The sequence below is a fragment of the Trachurus japonicus genome, chromosome 21, assembly GCF_045865225.1.
Source record: "Trachurus japonicus isolate A0001 chromosome 21, Traja_1.0".
Lineage (NCBI taxonomy): Eukaryota > Metazoa > Chordata > Actinopteri > Carangiformes > Carangidae > Trachurus > Trachurus japonicus.
Window position 1 is genome coordinate 13,185,710 of NC_140927.1, and position 25,386 is coordinate 13,211,095.

General features: G+C 41.7%; 1 protein-coding gene across 4 annotated transcripts in view; it reads right to left on the reverse strand.

The window, feature by feature from the left end:
- epha3 (eph receptor A3) overlaps positions 1-12,697 on the reverse strand; it is a 95,437-nt gene extending 82,740 nt beyond the window's left edge. For all 4 annotated transcript variants that reach the window (XM_085765892.1, XM_085765895.1, XM_085765896.1 and 1 more), the window contains exons 1-2: positions 12,557-12,697; positions 4,215-4,279 (exon numbers count right to left, since the gene is read on the reverse strand). In XM_085765892.1, the coding sequence (XP_085622018.1) occupies positions 4,215-4,279; positions 12,557-12,650 (159 nt within the window). In that variant the 5' untranslated portion in view covers positions 12,651-12,697. The remainder of the gene's footprint in view (positions 1-4,214; positions 4,280-12,556) is intronic.
- Positions 12,698-25,386: the final 12,689 nt, after the last annotated feature.

The window sequence follows — 25,386 nt, forward strand, 5'->3', positions numbered from 1 at the left end:
AATGGACCAGTAAATGGACCAGTGTAGGGTAACAATGCATTTAGCCCAAGACTAGCTGTGATGCAGGAAACAAGATTGAAATTATCCTCTATTCCAAATGATATGTCCTTTCTAATAGGAATCTGCAATCTGCAGTGTAACAATAATTATTAGTCTCATATCCAATTTCCCAAAATAAAGTACAAATAAATTAAATTAAATTACAGCACCACAATTTATATTATAGGTTATACACATACATTTGTATCTTTTTTATTTTTTTAACCAACCTTCATTCATATATGTGAAAGAAACATATGCAATGTGATTTTATTGTTTGTTTGTTTTTAATTACTAAATGGGGTTTAATAATAAAAAATCACAGGGGAAGCTGAGCTTATACTTTCACATGTGTCTGTTACTTCCTGATCTAAAAACTGGAGTGTCTACAACAAGTGTGGAGCCAGCTTACGTTTTGGGAACCATAGAGGTCAAAGGGGTCACAGACACGACAACTGCAGCATATCAGTCAGAGGACATTTCATCAGCCGGTCTTACCAAAGGGAAACCTGAATACACTCTTCATACCACCTCATCTTCCTCAATCCCCCCATTTTTGAATGAGCCCCAAGCCTGGCCGTGCTAATCCTCATATATGCTTTGCCCAAGGACACATCAACAGCAATTGCTGAAGGATAATGGAAATAAGAGGGATAAGAAGGATGTGGACTGTCTGGTTGCAAATGTTATTAAATGATTTTTAAGGCCACCAATGTTTGTCTATTATTATTCATTTAATCTGTGTATTTTCAACTGTCTCCAAAGAACCACGTGTAATTTACATCAATAAAAACAACAGGATAATATCTGTATATTTGCTCAGTGTATTCCATAATATTGAGGACGAACATTTTTGTTGGGTATTATTAATACAACTGGGATGTATTCCTTGTACTACAGAGTGTGTGTGATATGATTATACTGTAGGTTAGCATTAGCTGATCTTAAGGAAGAAGCTATAACAAACTATACTTCCTCCTCATCTTCCTCTTCTCTGGTCCCTTGCCTCGCCCTGTTAATCCTCGTTTATGGATGGACTATTCTCTACTCTCCCACTTTCTGTGGGTTGGGGTGGGGGGAGTGTGGGGGCAGTGTATGCTGGTAAGGCTGATTTCACAGATGGGATGGCAGCAGAGCACGGGGGGCTTTAAGAGCCCTTGGGTGACTGAAGAAGTTGAAACAGCAGTCTCTACTCTAAGAGCAAAAGAAAAAAAAAAGAAAAAGAAAGGCTGGCTGACTGAAATGGTGGACCCCGTCCAAAATATAAAAAGCCATGCCATTACACATGCCCCCACCCTCCTCCTCCAGACCTGAGAATTGGAATGTGAGATGTGAGTGTGTGTGTGTGTGTGTGTGTGTGTGTGTGTGTGTGTGCATGTGTGCTTGTGCGTGTGTGTGTGTGAAATATTTCTCATTATTCCTGACAGTAAATGCAGAGTGCACTCACTGTGACCACTGGCCGTTTTCTATAGTTGTCAAGCTTCTTCATTGTGACACAAAAGTTCAGTCAATGCCTTTGTTACTTAGCCTATAATAGACTTATATAAGTCTCCTGTGGAGGGTATAGGCTTTGACATGTAAGAAGAAGAAAAAAACAATTACAAGGAAGACATTGCAATACACATGCAACAGAATCTTTCATTTTCCTTTTGCTAATTCAGCAGTTGCATTGATTTCTTATAATTAATGCATCAATAAATTTTCCCTTTGCCCTTGTTTTATAAAATATGATTGACTTAACCTATTTTAAATCAAGTGCCAAAAAGAAATGCTGTTGAAACTGTAGAAGTGTTTGCCGAACTTCAGCGAATTTGTGATTTTCATTGGCCAATTGTCAACATGTGAAATATCTTAGATTTCAGCATTTCAGCTGAACAGATCAAATTGCTAATTTTTTCCATGTGTAGGCAAAAACTTTAATTAAAACAAAACAAAACAAAACAAAACAATCAAGGCGATACACATCAGCTCTGACAAAATCAGGAATGCTGTTATATCCCCTGTTGGTTCCTATGAAAAATGGACTTCACTTTGAATGTGCCCATTAATTCTATTTTGTATGCAGAGCCAGCGTCTGGGGTGTTGGTTTGTTACTGAAGAATGCTTTCAAAGCACGCAAGAATGTAATCTTTAACACTCTTTAGTCTTGTGAAGGGCTAAGCCCCCTGGACACTGCTCGGCAATCAGCCTGCCTCCCAGACAGATAAAAGTATATCTGGATCACACGCACTCAAACACACACACACACACACACACACACACACACAAACATAAACACAGATACACACACAAACTGGTCGGTCAGTATAGCTCCAGAGTGAACATCCTGGGGAGGCTAAGCTCTTAATTTGTTCTGACCGGAGCACGTTGTGTCTCGGTAGGCCAGCAGCAGCGGCCTCTCCATCAATGTGAATGACTGTTTGTGTCTGTGCTTGTGTGTGTGTGTGTGTGTGTGTGTGTGTGTGTGTGTGTGTAAGGAGGCTCAGTGCCACTGCCACATTATGAGAAATCATTTGTGAGCAGCAGTCTCCCAGGGCAGACTGCTTATCGGAGCGCAGTCAGTGGATGACGTGAGTAATTACAGATGATTCACCTTGAGGACTTGATCATCAGCAATCTCTCTTGCTCGCTCTAGCTCTCTCTCTCTTTCTCTCTGTCTCTTTCTCATCCTCTCCTGTCCTTCCCTCCCTCCTCTCTCTTTCTTCCTCTCCCCCTCTCTCTCTTTATCCCTTTTGCCTTTCTCCCTCTTCCTCTTTTTGATCTTCCTCTATCCTCTCCTCTCCTTTTCTCTGGAGTCATTCTCATTTAAAAATGACATTGGCTGCCATTCCTGCAGCATTTACTGTACAATCGCATGCTTTTCTTCTGTGAACTTGGTCAAAGAAAGTAACTTGAAATAAAGCAGACCTCGCTGCACACACTGCAAAACCTCCGACACACATTCCAATGTCCAGCGCTGGATCAAGTCCCCGATATCGGTGTGCATTTTCCTACTTGCTCACACGTGAATAACTTCTATCAGCACAACATAAATCTCTCCCTTCAATTGATCACGCAATTGTCCTGTAGCCTGCAATTGTCTTTGGACTAAATGCATTTTTAAAAATGCTTCCAGTTTTTCCTTTGAGCCATTTTTTTCGTTGTGGTTCAACCTCATGGAGAAACTCTGAGCGTTTTGACGGTGCCAGTGCTTTACATGGCCGAGGGAAACAAGGTTTGGCAGCTCCACGGAACAAATGACTGGATTACCTTAAGCCACTGCCAAGGAGTAATTCTAACACTTAATAAAGGAAAAACGAGGAAGTGTGCTGTGTGTGCACGTATGTGTGTGTGTGCGTCCATGTCAGTGGACCAGCCCCGAGGCACAGTAGTCTAACTAGTTAAGCAAATAAACACTGAGTGAGAGCTCACTAGAGGGACATTGGTAGCACAGAGAAGCTGATAAATGGGGCTGCAGAGAGAAGTATGGCATGACGCTGCTGCAACATTGCTGGTTTGTTTTTATTAAAGCTGTATAACTCCCATGGTTGGGAAAAAGTTAGAGAAGTGCAGCAGAAACTATTGTTATGCATAGATCTTTGGAATTACAGAGTGTAATAGCTGAAGTTGTTTATGTTAAAAGAGTAATAACTATGTTAAAGTGTATGTGACAGAACGAAGTGGAGCAAAAAAAATGAAATAAGTGAAAAATAAAAAAAATGAAATTACAATGTTTACATGCAACAGCTGTAAAATGATATGTCTGTTGTTGATGTGATATTAAAAAGGGGGCTCAGCCTATCAACATTCTTATGTGGATGCTTTTGTGCCTACAACATAAAATCCTTTAATGCCTTAATCTTTCTTTAAACACACGCACAGTCAAATACTGAAACGCCTGCATGCAGTACATTTCCTTTAAGCGTCTTGACCATATGGCAAGCTCCGAATGCTTAACCTTTAACCTGCGAGAGGGAGAATGGACAAAAAAATGTCTAAAGAAAAGTGGGTTAATCTGCACTTGGCTCATTGAGTCAACATGACATAGTGGGAACCGCAGGAGTTTGAAAATCCTGATTTCATGTGGTGCGGGGGATGAAGTCCGCACCCAGTTCATGTCGGTTCACGTCTGTCTCCCAAAATGTAATGCAAATGAAAACGCTACGTGGGTAAATAAAGACATAGAAAATACTCACCCCATGCGATGGGTAGGAAATCCATCCTAACTCCCCCTGGCTTGCTTTAGAGTCTAACAGGTTGACTGTGGTGAGAAGAGAGGGAGAGAGAGAGGGAAAACAAAGAGAACATATGAGTGTCTAGTTCTTGTTAGCCCCAATTAGCCCTTATCTAATCCCACAGGAGGGATCACCAACCTCAAGCACTGATCATGACTCTATTTACTCAGCTGCCACACACACAGGCGTACAGACACACAGACACACACACTGCATATCCTATGTTAACTAACAGAAGAGAAGGCTGGCTGTCTTGTCCTGCCGTGAGAAGCATCAAAGCAGAAGTTGGCTGGTCAAACTGGCTACAACACACAGACATCCTGAAGAGGTACAGATCTAAAATAGAGCTAACCTTTCACAAAACCACAACAGGAAGTGTTTATTTTCTAAGGCTTATGCTTTTGACCCATTTGACCCCTCCCCGCCATCCCATGTAGCCACACATCCACCCATGGTGACTGGACAGCACCCAGGTGAAACAAAAAAGGGATCAAATCTAAATTCAGTTGCAACTGCCAGATTCAGAGGTGGTCAGAAATTGGCCACTCTGAGAACAAAATCTAAATCCATTTATAATGAATGGAAATACAATTTTATTTGTGTGTCCTGCCAAGAATTCACTCTTCTCAAACAGAAACCCAGCAGCCGAGAGGGAGATTCATGTCGTATAAAAGGAGTTTGACAGAGAACAAACAAGACAAGGAGCTCCATTAGCATGATGGTGCGAGTTGACACATCCAGTTAGTCAAAAAGGTTTCAGAATAGTGAACTTTACGGTGCCATGGGTGACATTTTGTGCAAATTCCTCTGACTGACCTGTGAATGCGAACATGTCTGCGAAATCAACATTGACGTACAGAATCTTCCTCAAGCACAGAAAAATAGGATACAATCTTTTCTATTCTTAGTGTATACACATGGCTCTAGTGTGAATTATTGTCATCGAGTACACCTGTCAGCACAGGCCATGACATACTGACAGATGGGCCATGACTGGGGAATGTGGAGGCAGCCTTATGCTCGATAGATTCTTCTCCTCTTCTGCAGTGGCTTGTGAGAATGGTTCCGGTACTTTGGGCGTTAAGGCTTTCAGCCTCTGCGGTAAGAAAGTGGTAAAGTCCAAGTCAAAATAAAATTAAAATGGTACGCCACCAAATTAAATTTGTGTCCGAATTGTGTGTTTGCTTTAGTTTGTCTAAGTGAGAGACATTAAGGGCCGTAAAGGTCCCCAACCACTTTCCATAATTTCAAAATGTGAGTGCCACGTAGAGGCACTGCTTGTTGGGGGGCCACTGCATTAAAAAAAACACACACACACAAAAAAAACGAAAACCTGCTAGCATTTTGGTCTGGAAGTACCGTGAGAGGAGGGAATGTATCTCCCCAGATTAGTCGTGCAAAAGCAGTCGGCTAGGACAGGGTTGGAAGGTAGAAAAACATTCACAGCCTTCACCGTCGGAAGACAAAAGCGTCATTAAAGTGATGGAAATCGCTTGAAAATATTTATTACTCGAAATAATTTTAAGATGAATGTCCAATGTGATTTTCTTGTTTTTGTTGTGTCAATGAACAGAAAAAACCAATGGGTTAAATTTTTTTTTTAAAAAGTGATACAAGCATTGTAAATATGTATTGTTTATTTTATTTATTTTATTTTATTATTTTGCCTTTTTCTTTTAATAAAGCTTTAATATGGCTTTTTTTATTAAGCCAAAAAAAAAAAAGAGATTAAAAAAAAAAATCTTTCTGAAAACATAATTTTCCAAAGCCTCTCTGGGTCCTTAAATTTTAAATAATTAATTGATGTTCAGGGTGACCCATTATGATTTTGGTATCACCCCCCAAAAATAAAATAAAATAAATAAAAATAAAATAAATGCAGGTTAAAATTATAAACACACACACACAGTGATCTGCATGAGCAAAGGGGATAAATCAGAGAAGACAAATTGGATATAGAGCAATAAAGTTTCACTGGTTCCCTTTTAGTTAAAACCTGAATCTGACTCAGCCTCTTTCTTCTCATCCTGCTGAGAGCAAATCAGTCCACAGCTCAAGACTCACACAGACTAGTACACACACACACACGAACACACACACACACACACACACACACATATGCAAGAAAGCACACACACATTCACAGCAAAATGGAGCAGCAGTGCAGTACGGCCCTGCAGCTGTAACTCTATTCACTGTGGAAATATGAAGAATAAAACCTCCCTTTATTCTCCCATTCAAAGCCCAGTCATGGGCAAGTATGTACACATGTCCGATGACAGTCACTGAGAGGACTTGTGGGCAACGAAGGGCCGATGTGGCTCTGTGAAAACTGTTTTAGTCACGATATTTTACTCCTCACGAGCAGCACAAACTCTATTAGCGGAGAAGTGATTTCACTGCTCTGTGAACTCATTGTTTTACACTAGAATAAAGGCTGAGATGGAAATCACCAATTTCTTCAGGCATGTCTGATAACTATCAGCCAGCGTGGCAAGAAAAAAAAAAGCCTAAAAGGGAAGCAAAGAAGGAAAGAAAGACGTAGACATACACACACAGACACGTACAGGCTTATTATCAAATTCCAGCCTCAAAAAGCCACTAAATTGAGGCTCACCTGAGCTGTAGCTGTGCTAAGGCACTCAGCCAGTTGAGTGGCAGTAGACACATTCCTATTAGAGTCTAATGAAGCTATCTGTTCATGTCAGATAATAGCAGCTCAGCATCCAGGGCCATTGCTTCCAATTTACATTTCTCAACGAGCCGAGCCCACCACTCAAATTGAGCCGAGCGGGGGAATTTGAGAGCAGAAAATTAGATGGCTCTCATATCGCAGGAGGAAAAAGCCCCCTCCAGCTGCAGTTGGCTGGGGAAATCAGCACACACGCACGCCAGCACACACATACGCACAAATATTGTACATGCATAAACACTCTTTGTGCTTCTACAAAGAAAAAGACAGAGTCACACTCAAGGATGTAGCCTTGTCCAAGAAACAAAGTCGGGTAAACACATATCCATATACACAAAAATGATTCACACAAAGGAAAAACACACTCTCTCTCTCTCTCTCTCACACACACACACACACAGACGCACGCACACACAGTAGGCTATATGCTTGCACCCACATATATCACATACTGTATGCATGCACACTTGAGATGCTCACAAAAAACATTCACATGTTCCTGCACATGCGCAATGAAGCAGGGACGAAATAAGAGCAAACACAAACATTTGCTGACAGTCTTTCGCACTCCCCGTCTCCCTCTCTCTCTCTCTCACACACACACACACACACAGTCAGTTAGCAAGCTAGCGTCAGCCAAGCATATAGCCCCTGCCCCATCAGGGAGTGCCTCTAAACGGGAACTAGGAGTATTAATAGCAAACCAAGCCAGCCTGTCTGGGAGGGAGCAAAACATCAGAGGTAGAAACAGGTGAATCAATAATATGCCACATACTAAGCTGCCATCCCACACACGTAAACCACCACCTACAAAACAATAGGTGACACATCGCCACCGGGATGTCCTGCAAGTTTCTATAATGAAATTATCCGATACTGCACCATCCAGCCAGTAAACGCAATGAGCACCTTGCAAACACAGTTTAAGACCGCTGCCATGTGGCATTAATTCTCATTTTATCATTTGCTAGTGACCTAGTATCGCCTGGCACAGCATATGTTGAAATATTAACATGAAACACTAGAGCAAAGATCCACAGGGTGCCAATTCTGATGTCTCTGTTCTCATGATTTAACGGCTAAGTTCACCATTATGAGTATCTGGGCAAAGTTTAAATCAATACTACTCATAATTTTCCCTCACTGCCTGGCACTCACTAACACGCCCCCAGTAAAATATGATGAAAGAAACTGGTTCCCAGCAGATGCACATGGAAATTTAATCCTCAGCCAGAGATGAGTGGAGGGAGAAGCTGTCAGTCGGATATGCTGAGGTAGAATAGAATGGAACAGAACAGAATAGAATAGAATAGAATAGAATAGAATAGAATAGAATAGAAGCATGGGCATGCTCCTCTGATATCTTCCACCAGTGAACAAAGTGGATAGGGCTTTGTCTTTGCAGCCTGGCTCTGAGCATGTGAAGGCTGGCAGGCCGCAGTGCAGGCAAAGCAAGGCGACTTGTGTCTGTGTTAAAGGGTGAAGTGTTCACCTCCCATTATGAATTATTCAAGTGCAGAGTCGCTCTGTCTGATGTTGCTGCTGCTTGCCCAACCCCTCTGCCCCCATTCTTTCTTTCTTTCTTTCTTTCTTTCTTTCTTTCTTTCTACCTACCTTATACTTATGTTTTGTATAAGCACACTTCAACACTGTAACACTCACATAACCATAGAGCACTCCAGCACACAAAGGTTACTCTATAATCTTATATCTCTACGTATAAACCTTCACACAGCGGCACACAAAACACCTTAATCAGAACTCTGGAGCCTGGCCCACCCGCTGCTCAACTGAGGATGCCACTCTCGATCCTCAGCTCACTGTTTGGTCAAGGCACACAAATAAATATAGGCCTACAGTGTATGTACATAGCGGAGGTGTGTGGGTTGTATTTTTAAAGGTGGGTCATGTCTAAGCACATTTCAAGCACCTTTGGAAGGTACCATCGCTCACGAACGCCCATTCGTCCCAGTGGGAGCGCTGCGCCGGGCTGTCCGGGCCAAGCCTCCCGACCGCCGGCTAAAAATACCAGAGGCCTCCGGACGCCCCGCGGAGGGCCAACGTCACTCCAGGCAGCGGGGCACATTCACCACAGCAAAACGCAGCGAACAACTTTGTCCTTTTGTTTTTTCGATTCAATATGGAGAAAACAAACAATCTCTCATATCTCATATGTGCCCAAAGCTGAAATGAATCCTCGCCACTAATATTTTCGGGGATTTTCTCTGTATTTCCACCAACTGTTCCCAAAAGTTTTACACAGGATCATTGCGCCCTAATGAAAGCCACACAGCAGAAATGCTATTATTAAAAAAAAAATGATGGTGGAGGCACACAGCCGACTGTTGGGAGGGCGGGGGGGGGGGACTGAAGGAACTATAACTAGACTTCTGGTCTCCTTATAAATGCGGAGGAAGATAATAAAATACTTACGAAAGTTTGCTGTCGTAGTTGAGGTTTGTTTTCCATGAAAAAAATATTCTCTTCACTTAGTAAGTGATGGATGCATTTATCACCCTGCAAGTCTGTGGTTAATGAGGCATTTGATTCATTTCCTAATTCGCTGATAGCTTTCATGGAAACTCTCCACCCGAATTTACAACACATCAGTTTATGACCATCGATTTGAAAGTTTACAAAGAGCCACTCCTGATCTGCTGCGCGCCTGCAGGCTGGACCTGATCCCCAGCAGCCTGGCCATATGAAAATAATATATAAATATAAAAAAAAAAAACAGATTTAATTTATTTTTAACTCATGTGAACTCTGACCTACAGTGCAGCACAGGCAAACCGATCCGGGTGAGGTAAGAAAAAAGAGAAAAATGAGTGAGGTTCCTTGATTTGTTCGCCACCGTGACTAATTCTAAACATGAATATAATTTTCAAAGGGAGCGCATGTCCATATAGTTAATCAATCCAAGATCTGGTACTTTCCCATAATCAAAGTCTGCTGATTGCACTTTTTTTCTCAACTCAAGAACCACATCAGACAACTGGTCTAGATACAACTACAGGTTACAGTGTCCCTTTATTTACTTTGATCCATGACTGAGTTTGGATCTTCATGTTCCACTCCGCCGCTTCTCCGTGGGTGCACATTAACATCAGGACCTTTCTGACTGTGGCTGGAGACTGGAGCCTAAACCCACTGTTGTTAGGTGTGTAACCAGATCAGATCTAAAGTTCAAACTGTGATGTGTGCTCCCGGATATCCTTATTGTGTGTGCCTAAGTGTGTGTATGTGTGTGTGAGTGTGAGAGAGGAACTATGAGTTCGTCTATAATGTAGAGACGCAGCGACTCGATACTGACACTCTCTGGTAGATGTATGTCTGGGAAAGGTGAACTGAAATATCCGATTGTCTTTTTTCTTATTGATACGTCGCAACGGTGAGATGACTCATCTCTCTACGCTCTCTTCCTCTCTCCCCCTGTCACACACACACACACACACACACACACACACACACACACACACATACACAAACTCCCCTCTCCGTCTCTGATCCACTCTCCAGCGCACACACTCGTAGCGGTGTATTTTGTTAGGATAATGTGTTTTCTATGTGCTCCTGTTTCTTCCTCGGAGCTGAGCGCGCTGATGCTCTGTGTCCATCAGACTTTTATTTCAATAAACTACTCTCATCCTCTCAGTTACGTAATCCCAAAGTTTCTGGGGGCAGAGGAAAGATTTGCAGTAGGCCTGGTTGACCTTGGCTGACTTTATTTCCACAGAATGGCACATTTTATCCTGACTTCCGATTAATAGGCTTCATAGGCTATCGCAAATTAAACCCATTGATCTCTGGCACAGCAGGAACTTAATAGACAAAAAAAGCAGGACTACAGGCCACAGGCTACATTGTACAAGACAAAACTTCAACAGTCGTTATTTTTCAATATTGGATGAGTGGTCTACGTACAGCAAACCAGCCAGCCGTTCAGAAAGAAATATGAATAAAAAAGTTTTCAAAGAAATGTTCTTGGCAAAACAATCTGGGTTTAGGAGGAAATCGGGTTTAGATTGACTGTGACACAATAAAAGAAAATAAAACAGCCTTCAGATGCCTGGTTTTCTGTCTATCAGTTACAGGAGTCCTCATCAGTGTGGATTAGATAAATAAACTCAACGGCCGCAACACTCAGGGTGGTTTCTATCAGACATGGGCTGCTCCTCTGCCCGGGCCTGTACACCCAAACTTTCCAAACTCATCGTCCATCACCATGACTGACCTGTGACTTTTCTTTCTCACTGTTCCGGCCGCAAGACGACCAAAAACCTCACTTGTGTGTGTGCGCACACATTTAATTACTGTAGAGTAGATTAGGCGCCACGAAGGATCGCTCTGATTCATTTAATCACTTTATAGGCATTACTCTTTAAACCATTCACATCTGTGAGGGTCTATCGGACTAATTTAGCTAAATATCATACAATACTGAGCACAGACTTTTATTTTATTTATTCGTTAAATATTCTTTTTTACAGAGGATATTGTGATGTCTCACACTATGTCCCTTTGGACAGTGTGACCCAAATCTTAACTCAAGTGTATTTTGTGTGTAGTTTTAACCTCAGAGCAGCCTGCTTCATTTTTTTTTTACTTTGAGCCCGCCACTAAAAATACTTTAACCTCTGTCATGATTTACAGTGCGAAAAAGTGGCAATATTATAAAAAAATAAAGTAACAATAAGGGAGCTAAACAAATGATTAAGTAAAGGGGGAGAGTGTTGAAGTTGCTTCCAGCGCAGATTCACATGTTCCTGAAGTGAGTGTGCAGGGAGAGGACCGCTCTGCCTCATTCTGCCCGATTTGAAAATAAACAAGTAAAACTTGCACTGGAAATAAGTGAATTTATCTCTTCAACACCGCCGCCCCTTTATTCATTCGTTTAACCCAAAACATTGGATCTGAATGTATCTTTCAGGCTATAAAACGCAGACATGACACGACTTGTGAGATGGACAGTTTACGAAATCCCCCTCAGTGGCACACGAGTCAACTGCTTTGGTTTTTATTCAGGTCATCTTCTATTGTGCTCATCTTCTATTTATTGCCTTTAAGTCGGTGCGACTGCGAGCACTAACTGGGGCGTCTACCCCAAAAGGGTTCTGGGATAAAACACATCAACACGAGCCCCTCGTGGAGACACAAGACAGCGGAGTTTCTTTCCATCAGTCCGCCGCGTAATAACTCCAACACAGGCGCGTTCAGGACATGCCGCCGCCGTTTTATTCATTCTAATTTAAACAACTCTTAACCCACCGTGAGCGATGTTACCCCCAAATTAGGCTGCCTCGTCTGCCTTGTTTGGACCCATTTCCAAGTTCAGTATCTAATTTGTGTAGTGTAGTGATCAGACGCCGGCTCTGTGATCCGCAGTGGCACCGCCATGCGCTTTGGATCAGCTTGTTATTGTTATCACTGTAGAATTTGGACAAGTAGCAAGTCCGCGGCGAGCGCACGGCACCGGGCTCGATGTGTATACCGTAGCGCACCGTTCACACACGCATATACACACACACACATACACGCGAGAGCGTGCATAGAAACTAACATACACACGCACGTAAACACACACATTTCCGCAGCCGGAGAGTTTCCTTACCTTCATTTGGGGGATAGATGATGGCAAACGCAGGAATAACACAGGGCAATAAAAGAGGTAAAATGAAGAGGAGTGATCGCGGATTGCAATCCATGGCGGCGGATCAGAGGTACATAACTCCATGAAGCCACTGACTGATCTGAGAGCGTCCTCTCTCCACTCAGCTTTCTCCCTCTCTCTTGCTCCGTCTCCCTCCGGTTGGAGCAGTTTTCCGCTGGGTCCTACAGAGTCTGACAGACAGCACACAAACACAGCCCGCAAGTTCACCACAGGTCAGTTTAATTCCTCTACCACGGGCGTCTTCTTGACGTGAATGACAAACTTGGCTATTCAGCATATTTTACGGCCTGGGTCAATCCAAAATAGAAAACAGAAGAGAACTATTAGAAATGTATCTGGGAACAAAGGGTAATACCATATGCTCCTGTGACCTCCTACTGTAATAATTCAATCACATTTACCTACAGTGCTCTCTCTCCACTTACTGTATTTCTCTGCTTTATTCTCCCAGGAAGTTAGTGAAATAAAAAAAAAGTGGTATGGTGTGGGAAATATGCTGTTATATCAGAGAATGAGTCCGGCTTTATTTGGCCCAGTCAAAGTAGCCTGCAGCAGATGAATCCAGTATAAAGGCCTTTCCTCCGACAAGGGAGTGTAAATCAAATGTACTTTCTTTAATTTATTTTTTCAACCAACACTGTAGAACAGTCAAACAGAACCTGATGTTTTTAATAAGACAGCCAAAAGTAGCCTGTGATTTTTGTTCATGCATAAGGAACAACTTGGTTTTATTTGGAACAACTAATACTGCCCATTTGCTTTAAATCTAAAACCTGGATCAGCCAGCAGGATCCTGTCATGTGTAATGTTGATTTTGGAAGAGCCAGGAGGGGGCATGTTTAGAAGCTTATTTTGGATTCAATAGAACCTAGTTGTTTTATTTCACGATGGTTTTTTTTGAAAAGCATACAGGAAAATATAACGTATGACAATAATAGTTTTTTTCCCCCCTTATTAGCTGTTCCACTTAACTTTTGTTTTTGGTTTATTTTCTTCTCCTTTTTGTTACCATTTCACATATAATTCACATCAAAGTACAAGATAGGACCAATAACTTGAAAGAGAGAAAAAAAAATACATATTGCTGATTTCCATGTTGTAATGACTGCCAACCGAAACACAAAGTCCATTGGTGTGTGAATGGACATACATGATGTGTTTGCATTGGGTGTGCATTTTTCTGTGCAGGCCATTAGGGGCCCCGGACACCACAATACTTGATCCACGCTGAAAGGCTGGGGTGGCAGTGTAACGTCAGGGCCGTCTCTGAGATGCCAGCTGTTGTGGTGGGGGGTTGGAGGCTGGAGTTTGGGAAGGCATCTGACGTATGTGAAAAAGTTAAACAACACGGCAGACACCGAGGCCAACAGCACAGCTACACATGCATTTGTAGGAGCTGTAAAGACATTCAAATTACTTTTGAATTTCCTGAACGTAATTTACGATAAGCTGCAGCAGGAGGTCTCAGTAAGACTAGTCTCTCTTGCATTATAATAAGCCCTCGTTGTAAATTGTAACTTATTTGCGTATTTCAATACTTGGCATATTTCCATATCTTTTAAAAACAATGTGTGTTGCCAGAAGTCATAGTAGAATTGTTTAACTACTGCTTATGTTATGCTCTTACTAAGTTACATAATGAACTTTTTTTCAGACCATTAAGAAATAGGAAGCATGGCTTAATTTGTGGAAATGTTTCTACGACTATGCAAATTATATAGTACATTTTGAAAAATTGCTACACGTGTGCTTCTTTGCTTGGTCACGCTACTGCTATTTCAGAAGAAAGTCTTTTCTTTTATTATTTGTCATGCTCCGTATACTATGCAGCCGGCAGTGTGCTCAGAAGTCCTTTTAAAATTAACTGAGGCATTTTTTACAGTGCATCTAATGCAGATATTTTAGAACAAATGACTTAACAGCAAACTCAGAGCAGCGTCTTAATGCGGAGAGATTTATGAGTTTCAGGTTGTCAGTGCATACAGTGAATAATGATGCCAGGAGGTCTCCGGCCACATTATTAAGTGGCAGTGGCGTGTGGATTTACAGCAGATTTCAGACGTGCCAGCCTCCATCGTACATCATCTTCTACATCCCACTAATTCACTTATTACATTGTGAAATAGATTGGCCCATGGCTAACAATCAATTCAAAGGCTGGTTGTTCTGGACTCGCAGTATGTATCTGTGAGGATTTAGTTTCAGTAGGGCCCTTTCAAAGCAAACAAATGGATGTTTTTTTGTTTTTTGTTTTTTTAAATTTGATTATAAAACACACTGTGCAGCATATTCATTGGGAACTGATAGACTTGTGTAGGCTATAAGCCAGATTTTGAAATGAAATCAGGCATTCAGGAATTATTTATGTGCCTCATTTGATTTTAATTTGAATAATATTATGCTTTACTTGTTTTTTCTAAGAAAAACTGAAACAATTATGAGCTGAAAATTGAGGTTAAATTGAAACTAAATGTTCCAAAATTAAAATATTTGCAGCAATACAGTAAAGAAAAATGACAGTCAACAAAGAAAAAAAAAGTGATTACATGCATCCTGGATAAGACAGTATTGCTGAATGTGATTATAATATGGTCTGTAAAGGAACTTCATGCTGACAATCATATATAATCAGTAGTAATTGTTTTCATTTGGTTGTCTGAGAGGCACTGTCACCATTTTTTAGTCAATAAACCTGCAAGTTGGTTCAGACTAATTGCTAAAAATCTGTTTCTGATTGTGGTGAATTGGAAAAATGCGACGGGTCCCTCCTGTCTATCCACTCCAACATTTTTCCCCTCTTCTCAATGAGCGCTTGTCCATTCTTGAACTTGGGCCAGTGGAACAATCCAGTATGAGATGGAGGAAAATATTGATTTAGAGCTGCAATTGTAAGTCATGATGTATCCTGACATGGCTGTGTGGAGCTCCAAACTCACAGAACAGATGTTGTTTAGGAGCAGCTTTGAAACTGCCAAGGCCTGGCCTCCTTACACCGTAACACACACAAACAAACAAACAAACAGATAGGCTGACTGTGTTTACTGCATGCTGTCAGTACCCTCTTCCTCCCTGTGGTTCTGAAACGGCACATTCCTCCATATTCGCAGCATACAGAAGGAGGAGAAGTCAGCGGGCTGCTGGCATGTAACTCTATCCCCCCACACCAAACATCATACCAGAGACGCTTTCTTACCATTGCCAGCACCACTGCTCTTCAGCCTTTTCCCTTGTCCTTTTATTTTCTTACAGCACTACAGGGGATTCTAAAGCTGAAGAAAACTGCACTGCCCTGTTCACTGTTCTCATTTCTGCACAATTATAGAACTATTTTTTATATTTTCAGCACACCCCTGTGTATTATAACTAAACTCTAACAATTTCTTAATGTTTATTCAGCGAGAATAATCATAATTCTTATCACACTAATATTTGTCAGACAGAACCATTTGTTCTTTTTGTTCGGAGAAACTGAATAAACATACAGTGTTTATTTGGGTCTGTTGGAAGCACCACACTGCTCCGCACAATATATTCAGCAACATTCAGGAGGGACAGTTGTGCTTATCTCCCTTCAGGAATTCAGTGATATTGTCAAATAGATTGAAAGCAGTTAAAGTAAAGTCAGAGCCTTTTTCTCCGCACAGTTGCAACCGATTTCAGGCCCAAGTTTTGCGATTCATCATCAGGGCAGACGGGACCGAGTTTGAAACAGATGCTAAAATCATCATCATCACACAAGAAGTGTTTATTCTTATCTCATGAAGAATGTGCCTAGTTGACTGAGTCTGTTTAAACAGAGAAATCAAGTGGCTCTATATATCTTGTATTTGCACCAGTGATTAATTGGGTTATGGTCCATGTGGCGAAGTCTCCCTCTCACCCTCAGAGAGGCAAGTGGGAGGCTGCTCTGATAGGATGGACTGACCTGCCATAACAGGGTCCTGTGAGACGGAGCTGGGCCTCCCTCCCACTATGAACAACTCTCTCTCTCTTTCCACATTCAGCCACGATCATGTCCCATCATGCTGCTGGTGCAGTGGGAAGAGACTGGCTGGTAGGGGGGAGTATGAAGTAGACTGGGCGTAGATTTCTTTTTTGTTATGGCCTTTTTTTCCATACAAAAGATGGGATTATCGCCCACTATTGAAAGAATGGACCACACCCCTCTATTTAAATGATTTTACTCAATAGAACATGGAAAAAACAACATGCCTTTAATTTAAATTCCTTGTTTCCTGTGATTTGTGGTTTAAAATGTTTTTTCTTCAATTTTTTTTCCTCCGCCCCCACAAGAACATTGGTCAAATCTTTGGTCACACACGTGTCTGTGTGAGTGACAGCGGTGTAAGCGCATAGCTGTGTTATTCCCTGGGAAAAGCAGCAACAGCACAGCAAAACTGAGTCGTAGGTACAATTTAAATCCTTTATACTAAAGTAAAAGCAGCTTGTTACTGTGTTAAAAATGTTACGTAAAAGCTGAGCAGATTCCAATATCAACATAAAAATGAAAAGCATCTGCCTCAAAGTGATCATCTTCACATTCCTCCATCTTTGTATAAGGAATTTATTGCTCAATTGGTTCTGTTACACATGATCAAGATCCCTACCTAGTTAATCAGCACAGATGCTGCTCTTTTCTTTGTTCTTGTTCAGCCAGGGTGGACATCGTTGCTCACGCTCACCCACCAGTTCAAACTAGTTAACCAGCAAAACACGGAACTTCCCCACATCCCACATGCATGAGGCTTTTCCTGGGAAACACTGACCAGAACAAAGAAGTCATAAGGTGGTTAAAGGTTCCACCTCTACTTTCCTACATCTACAGTCAGCGACAGAGAATAGAGTAACACACATTTTAATATATGTGAATATGTTTCTGATTATCCCTGTAAGAAATGTACAACACCGTCCTACCTGGGGAACACATTTAGCCCCTGAGGCCGCAGGCTGGGGAAAGTCCTGAAACAAAACAGTCTGACATGAGGGTTTATTTACTGGAGGACAACTAAACATGGCTAAACCATAAGAGCTGGTAATTAGAGAGGGAGGAAACAACATTTGGTCTCCTTGATGGCTGCCACTGAGGTTTTGTCACAAAGAGACACACAAAAATGCAAACAAGTAGAAAGAAACTCTCTCCCTCCCTCTGTAGAGTTGAAATCGGTCGTCATTTTCTGCCTTTGAATGCAAAACAATTAATTATTTTAACTGTGAAAAATAACTGTTGGGAGCAGAATACTTGATCTCCTGTTTGACTGTAATAATGAATGCATTTCATAGTGTTGCAACATGAGCGTCAGAGCCAAGTTAAGGCCTGAGGTGATCAGATGAAGTGAATGAATGTACTGTGTTGTCTGTGAAGGAACTCTGTCTTAATACAGGAAGACCTCCGTCATGGAATCAGTGCTCATCAATCTTTGAAGGACAGTGACTTAACCCCCCACCGCCCACCGCCCCATCTCACTGCCTCAGCTATCCCTTCTGCCAATGTTGTCTTGGATACTATTCCTCCTCCATCTGCTTTAGGATTAGATTCCTGGACATTCACGCACGCATGCATGCATGCACGCACGCACACACACATACACAAGCCTGGGTTTTACAACAATGTGTGCCAAATAAGAACTTGGCATAGATGCACTTGACTTCCGTTAACAAATCTAATCTAGTGTTTGCTTTTTTTTCATAAACTTTCATATGAACATAATGTGACCCGTTGCAAAAAAAAAATGTTAAAAAAAATTAATTAATTAATTAAATAAATGGTGTAAAAACATGGGAATGTTGACTCATTTTAAGAGGATATGTATGTTTTATATGTATTATTTGGTCAAAACTCAAAAAATGATGAAGCAATAATAGCCCCAAATGAGAAAACATGAAGTTCATGGCATGATGTGATATCAGTCACTGTAACAATGTGTGTGTGAGTGAGTGAGAGAGGAGCAGCAGTCTGCATCGCAAAGACGGTCAGGTCTGTTGCTGCACTGTTGCAGAGACATTTAACTAAAATATTCAGGAGAAAAGCACCTTAATTATACAGATGATGGAGTACAGGCCCTGAAGTTGTGTGTGTGTGTGTGTGAGAGAGAGAGAGAGACAGTATCTCACAGCTTTCATAATAGCATCTAATTAGCATCATGTTTCCCTGTCTCCCACTCTCATTGGGTACATCTGTGTGCCGCACCTTTTTCTTGATGTTACATATTTATATTTTCATATTTTGTGTACAGCATGTGTGTATATGTATCCATTCTGCACATTATGGAATAGACACGTATGCAAACATGCAAACACACACAAACGTAGACAGGAGTGCACAAGCAGCCACTCACCATACTGTGACAGACTGGTGTTTACTTCTGGTGCTGCGGGATAGGAAGACGAGACAAAATGGAAGACACTGTGGAATTAGGAGGCATGAACGCACACATACACAGTAAACACACACACACACACACACACACACACACAGAGACACACTTGTTGCCTACTCCCTGCCAAAGCTATTAAATGAGGTGTTCCTTTTTCATTAATCATGGCTGTTACCTAAGGTTATCTGAGTGACAGTCGAGCAGTCGGGCAGGAGAGAAAATGCAGCTGAAGCGACGAGTGACACTGAACAGCCGAGCATACGTGCTAATTATATTACATTAATATGATTATGTCAGCGCCTACTCATTTTATTACACTTTCTCGGCCTACACACAGCATTGTCATCAGGGGTATGTGGCTGATTTATTTGTGCAGGAAAAACACATGGGGCTTTGACACAGAACGACATGAGGATTAATGTGCCCTGCAGATGGATGAGGTAAAACGTGTTGCTTTGAGATTGACCAGTTTCAAGCCAAAACTAAAACAGAACTGAATGGAACACAAACATCTTAATAGTAATGTCTTTGTCTCCTACTGTAAACCACCCTAATGTGGATTTCTGTGTTTCTCTCTTCTGCTTCTGGCCTCGCCTGTGGAGCTGAACAGTTTGGCAAGCTTGGTGAAAACCAAGGCTACGGGTGTGGCACACATCTACAAACATAATCCCAACAGCATTTGTAAGACCTTCTGTTGAAACATCAGAGCGAGCTGGATAAATCCTCACTGGAAGCCTCAGTGGAATGTCGTTTTGTTTGTGGCAACACTCCTTAAGTGTGCTATGATGCATAATATGCAGATTACCAGCCAACTGGAAAAATAGCAAAACATTTCTTTCTTACAATATAGCTATTCATTAGTCAAACATCACGAGACTAACATCTCAACCACAAGGCATTTTAACCACTGTGTCAAGAAATGCTTCCGTCAATATGCAATGTGTTTAAAAAGGCAAATTACAAGCAGAGAAAAAAACTTTTTCTCGTAACAACTGCGACACGACTTGTTAGGTGAACTATCATCCTCAAAGACAGCTATGGCCAAAAAAAGTATTAAACCCATATTTTTACAGTACATATCAGGTTCCCGCCTCGAGTGCAGTAATAAACAAGTATTTACAAGGAGCTTATAGAGCATTAAAAAGCTTTATAGAAACTGCTCCGAGTTCACTTGACTGTATTCATGTATAAGAAAACCAAATGTCACAGGAAAGTGATGTCGAGCTGCTGCTGCTGATGCGCGCAAGTGAACAATTATGTGTGCTTTTTGGACTGGGAATGATTATGTTTGCTCGGTTGAAAATAATCACATCAACTCATAATCAGAGGTTGTCACATTAGTGATTACACATTGCAGACAATGCCCAAATCGCATGCTCATCAAATAAATTTGCACACCGAGACAAAAAAAAACCCACGTATGAAATAAGACACAGTGTCAACTTTTTATTGCCCACAGTGAGTCTGCCATATGTGTCCACATGCTTCAAGCAACACAATGACACCTTATAGCTAGTGCTGTTCCATCTGAGTCTGTTATAGTAACAGGAGCTCTTGAAAGCATCACTTATCTACTTTACTTTTCCACTCTGGGAGTTCAAACTAGTTTGGTTGTTAGATGGCGTGTTATGACTTGAGTAGAGTGACTACTGGTTATACAAATAAACCAACCTTGCCTAACCAACCTAACTAATATAATGCATGCTCTACATTATAGTTTATGAATAAATGAAAGCAACAGTGCTGCTCAAACCCAATATGACTCCATCGTTGCTCATCATAACCAACCTTGTTCCCGTAAAAGCCAGCACTTCATCATGGACCAGGTATGTTGGCATCCATTATCCCATTATTTGTCAGTGCAGTCCCAGTATGTGTATCCTCCACCACACATGGTTACCATCAACACGACTCCAACCACAAAACCACAGTGTTAGTCTAATCTCTAAATACCATGTGTAATGGGCCCGTGTCATTATGTATGCTTCTCTTTATGACACACACACAGTCTTCTAAATGGCACAGAGTTTGTACCACATCCGACTAAAACACTGTAATACTGAACGGTAAAACAGTCATCAGTCGTCAGGGGCTGTCTTTCATGTGAAGAGTGTCTGATGCTCTTCCTGCCCTGTTTCAGACGCTGCATTCTGGTGAAGGCTTAACATGCTTTTACTGACAAGCAGGCACAGGGCCTGAGCGGTGTAAGGCTCAGTGTTTTTGTGTCAGGCTTTTATCTGTCTGACTTGATGGCGAAGGTGGGGTTATGACGTGGCAAAAAAAAAAAAAGCAGAGAAGCTCTGGGTAAACCCATGTTATCCTCTGGCTGTCTTTTAACTGTCAGCACCTCTCTCTGTGTCTCTCTAACTTTCTTCCTCTGCATCCTGAGAACAGAGAGATCACCTCCATTTGTCTTCATTAGCATATTAGCTAACAGACCCTTTGCTGGAGCCCGTGGGAAACTGCTGTAATTGCTAAGATAGCTGTAGACTAAACCGCTGAAGGAATCTACAGAGCAGTGTGTACGCGTGTTCCAGTAATGGGGGGGATTTCAGAGATGAACTTCACCTTGACTCGCGTGACTCTTCTCCTCCGTCTTCTATCTCTGTGTGCGCACATACTGAGAGTGCAGGGAGCATCGAGGAAACAACGGCCCAGAAAATTACTCTGAGCAGCCAGCTGTTTCTGAATCTCATCATAGGAATTTATCAACAAGCATAATTCTGGCACCAACCTCCTATGGCGCAGCAAACATTTCCATGAAAAGAACCACCACACAATTTCCCCATCGCCACTTATGAGAGCAATAGCTGCGTATGAAGGAGTATTTTTGACTTTTTAGCTCTTTCAGATGAATTCAGAAACAAGTTATCCTCACACATCTGAACTACGAGGGAGGAGAGGTTGTTTGATCCATTCTAATATATGGATGATTGCGATACACTGCGATTCAAATTATGAAGCTTGCACTCATCCTCAAAAACATCCTATACAGTCCAACTGGCAGCTGAAATGCTCCTAATTGCAAGGCACAAACAAACACGAAAATTACAGCAACTGTGCCCAATTAGGGGATATTTTTGCGTTGCTTTCTGTAGTTTCTGTGGGTCTATGGTTGATTAGCTGCCTGTTCAGGTAAGCAGTTAGCATGAAACGCATCTAGGGTTCAGGTCCACAGTGCAGCCCAAAATTTTACTACAAATTTAAAGAATATGTGGAAATTTCACAATATTAATTGATTATATGAATTCAGCAGTGAACCGAAGGCTGAAGGTTACTCTTGCTGTGTGCACCAGAGTGCTGCCTTCAGGTAGTTAACACCATCCTTCCTCTCGTCCAATTGTCTCATTATTGTTTAAAGGGATATTTAAACATTTTGGCAAATTTGCCTATTGCCATAATCCCTATAGTTTTAGGAGTAGATTCGTTACCTTTAATTGTCGGTGCAAGCTGTTTTGAGATCAGCTGGGCAGAGACCTGAGCTGCTCAGCCAACACAACGGAGGCTCATGGTATTTCTACGTTTCCCTCATCAAACTAAATACACAATCCAACAACTCCAAAACGCTCTGGTGGACAAGTTGTGACCTGCACATTCACCACGCTATGAAATAATAACATATAATTTTGTAACATTACGACACATATATAATAAAGCAAATACTCAGAACTACAGTACAGTACTTTCGCTTTTAAAGTCACTCTGCCAAGCAGCCGTGTCTGGGATGTAGTTCTGGTTATGTATTTACCTCGAAAACAACTCAGTCTTGTAACGTTCCATTATTATCTTGGAGTTGTTGGATTGTGTATTTGATGAGTTTGACGAGGGCCCAGAAATACCACACGCCATGCAGAGCTCACGTCTGCCCCGCGGATCTCAAGACAGCTTGCAAGGTAATGAACCTACCCCTAAGACTATAGGGATTATGGCAATGGGCCAATTTGCCAAAATGTTGAAATATCCCTTTAAAGAAGAACAGGGATAGGAAACCCACAATGCGGGATGCCTACAGTAAGAACCTTGCTTGCAAAAAGTATAAATAGCTCACATTAGTCGACAAGTGGAACGTTGCGTCATTGTTGACAAAGAGGGCAAAAGCAGAGAATGTCAAGCAGGAATAGAGAGAAACACACACAGTTCTTGCAATTATCATGCATACAAACTATACATAAGCACACAATATGCCAATTTGTCCTGGGGGGTGCTCGGCTTGCGTGTACAATCCAGCCAACGTATACACGCATGCTTGTTAGGCGGTCTAAAGTGTTGTGACACAGGCCCAGTGGCACAATTTCACTGACACACACACTTAGTATCACCCTACCCCCTTACCTCCACATGACCATTTGTTCTCCAGATCCTTCCAGTAACAGCGGACAGCAGAACCCAGTGCAGCGGAGAAACCTTGCGTTGTCCAGTCGAGTGAGATGCTGTAAGAGACACAGTATGATTCATAACTTGGGTGGAAAAAAAACTAATTTAGTTTAAGTCTTGCTGTCACCCATCGTGGCTGGCCTTGAGCCAAACATGCTCATTCTTTTCACAATCTGTACAACAATGCACATAACTATTGTGCCCCTTCTCAAGCGATTATCTCAGGTCAGTGGAGTGTCTAACCAAGGGTGGAATTCACAAATAAGGACACTTACTGTACAGTTTCTTTCATCTCAGCTGATCTGTCACAGCAGAGTGAGAGGCTGTGTTACAAAGTTGCCAGAGCGAAAAATACTTTCTTAGCATGATGTAGACTTCTCATTTGCAAAACACCATTCATAAAGTTTGGCCTTCAGCAGCAAATAAATTAGACCATACCTTGAACACATTACAAAATAATACTTTACCAAATCAGGAGATCTGAACATAAACAAATAATAGCCTCACAAGCTGTAGCATAACTTACAAAAAAACATTATGATACTTATCTACAAAATGCAATTATAATATTGCTTCATTCATGAATGCAAGTAGAGCAAATTGTTTTTCAAAGCTAGTACTGTAAATACGCTAACTTAACCAACCAAACTTTTTATATTGTTTCTGTAAAATATAAAAAGGACATTGCACCAGTTTAATGGTAATAAAACAACATTTTGTTATGGGGTAGATATGTTAATTTTTTGGGGGAGATAAATGCTAGGCAGCCGCTTTGTTTGTTTAAATGAAAAGTAAAGCCTTAGGTGTGTATTGGACAGAAGAGCAGCGCTACCTCGGGGCTCTGTATGTACAGAAAGCACCACATCGATCAGTTCACCTGTGGTCTGATTATCCAAATAACGCCTGTTAGAAGATTTGCTGTTTTCAGAGAAGTGAAGAGGCACCATGAGCAGTGAACGTGCAGCGGGGCTTCCCAGAGGCAGCAGCCCGTCTGCTGAGCTCATGGGCCGATGTTCTGTCGATTTCTGCTACTTGTTGAGAACTGCTACTTTGTGGTTTTGCGCATGCGCAGAGCTGAATTCCCAAGTTTCATTTCCTTGCCAATATTTTTTTTGAAACCCCGTGTTGCGGCTCGTCAATCCACGCTATTGTTAACGGTCTGTACATTTTGAATAATTGTTGATAATACGACATGTACTGTGCAGATTTTGTTTTTGTTTGTACAGTATACTGCATACTACATCCTGCCCCATGTTCCTTTAAAGGAGACAAATTATGCCCCCCTTTCCACAAATTAAAATAGTTCCCAGGTGTCTTAAAGACATATCTGTGACATGCTTTGGTCAAAAGGATCAAACATCAGCTCTTTTCATCCTCTCAAAACAGCCCTGTTTAGAACGGCTGGTTTCAGTGCCTGTCCCTTTAAATGTCCCTTCTACCGGCCCCAGGTAGGGTGGTATTATGCAAATTTGAGTCCTAGTTACATCACTGGAAGACATCTGAGGGAACAGCTCATAAAACCACATGGATTTCAACCTAGCGAGCCTGCACATTACGTTTTTTGTCAATACTCACATTTTGGGGGCCTGAAGGCGAGACAAACACCCAAATATATAATATGTTAAAGAGCCTTCAAAAAGTGACATTTCCATAATATGTCCTCTTTAAGAACAGCTGGTGCAACTGGTGGTGTAGCACCTCCTGTTTTGTATGTAGTGTAGCTGGCAGGGGGAAAGGTAAGCTGAGAGAAGTGGAGAGATGGATGAAAAAGGTGAGAGACTGATAGGGTTTGGTATTGAGGTTGGCCTGGGACTTCTACACAGGATTGATTGAATGTGATTAGAGGTGCCATGCTGTCTGCCAGGCTGCCCCTGCACCACTTAGATTCTGCTCACTTTGCCAACCCACCCAGGCTTACACTTCACTGTCCTCACATCTCTCCTCTGCTCCTCTTCATCCATCTATCCAACCATAGTAGAGTGAGTGCCAGGGGCAGAACCACATGGGCAATTCCAGAGAGAA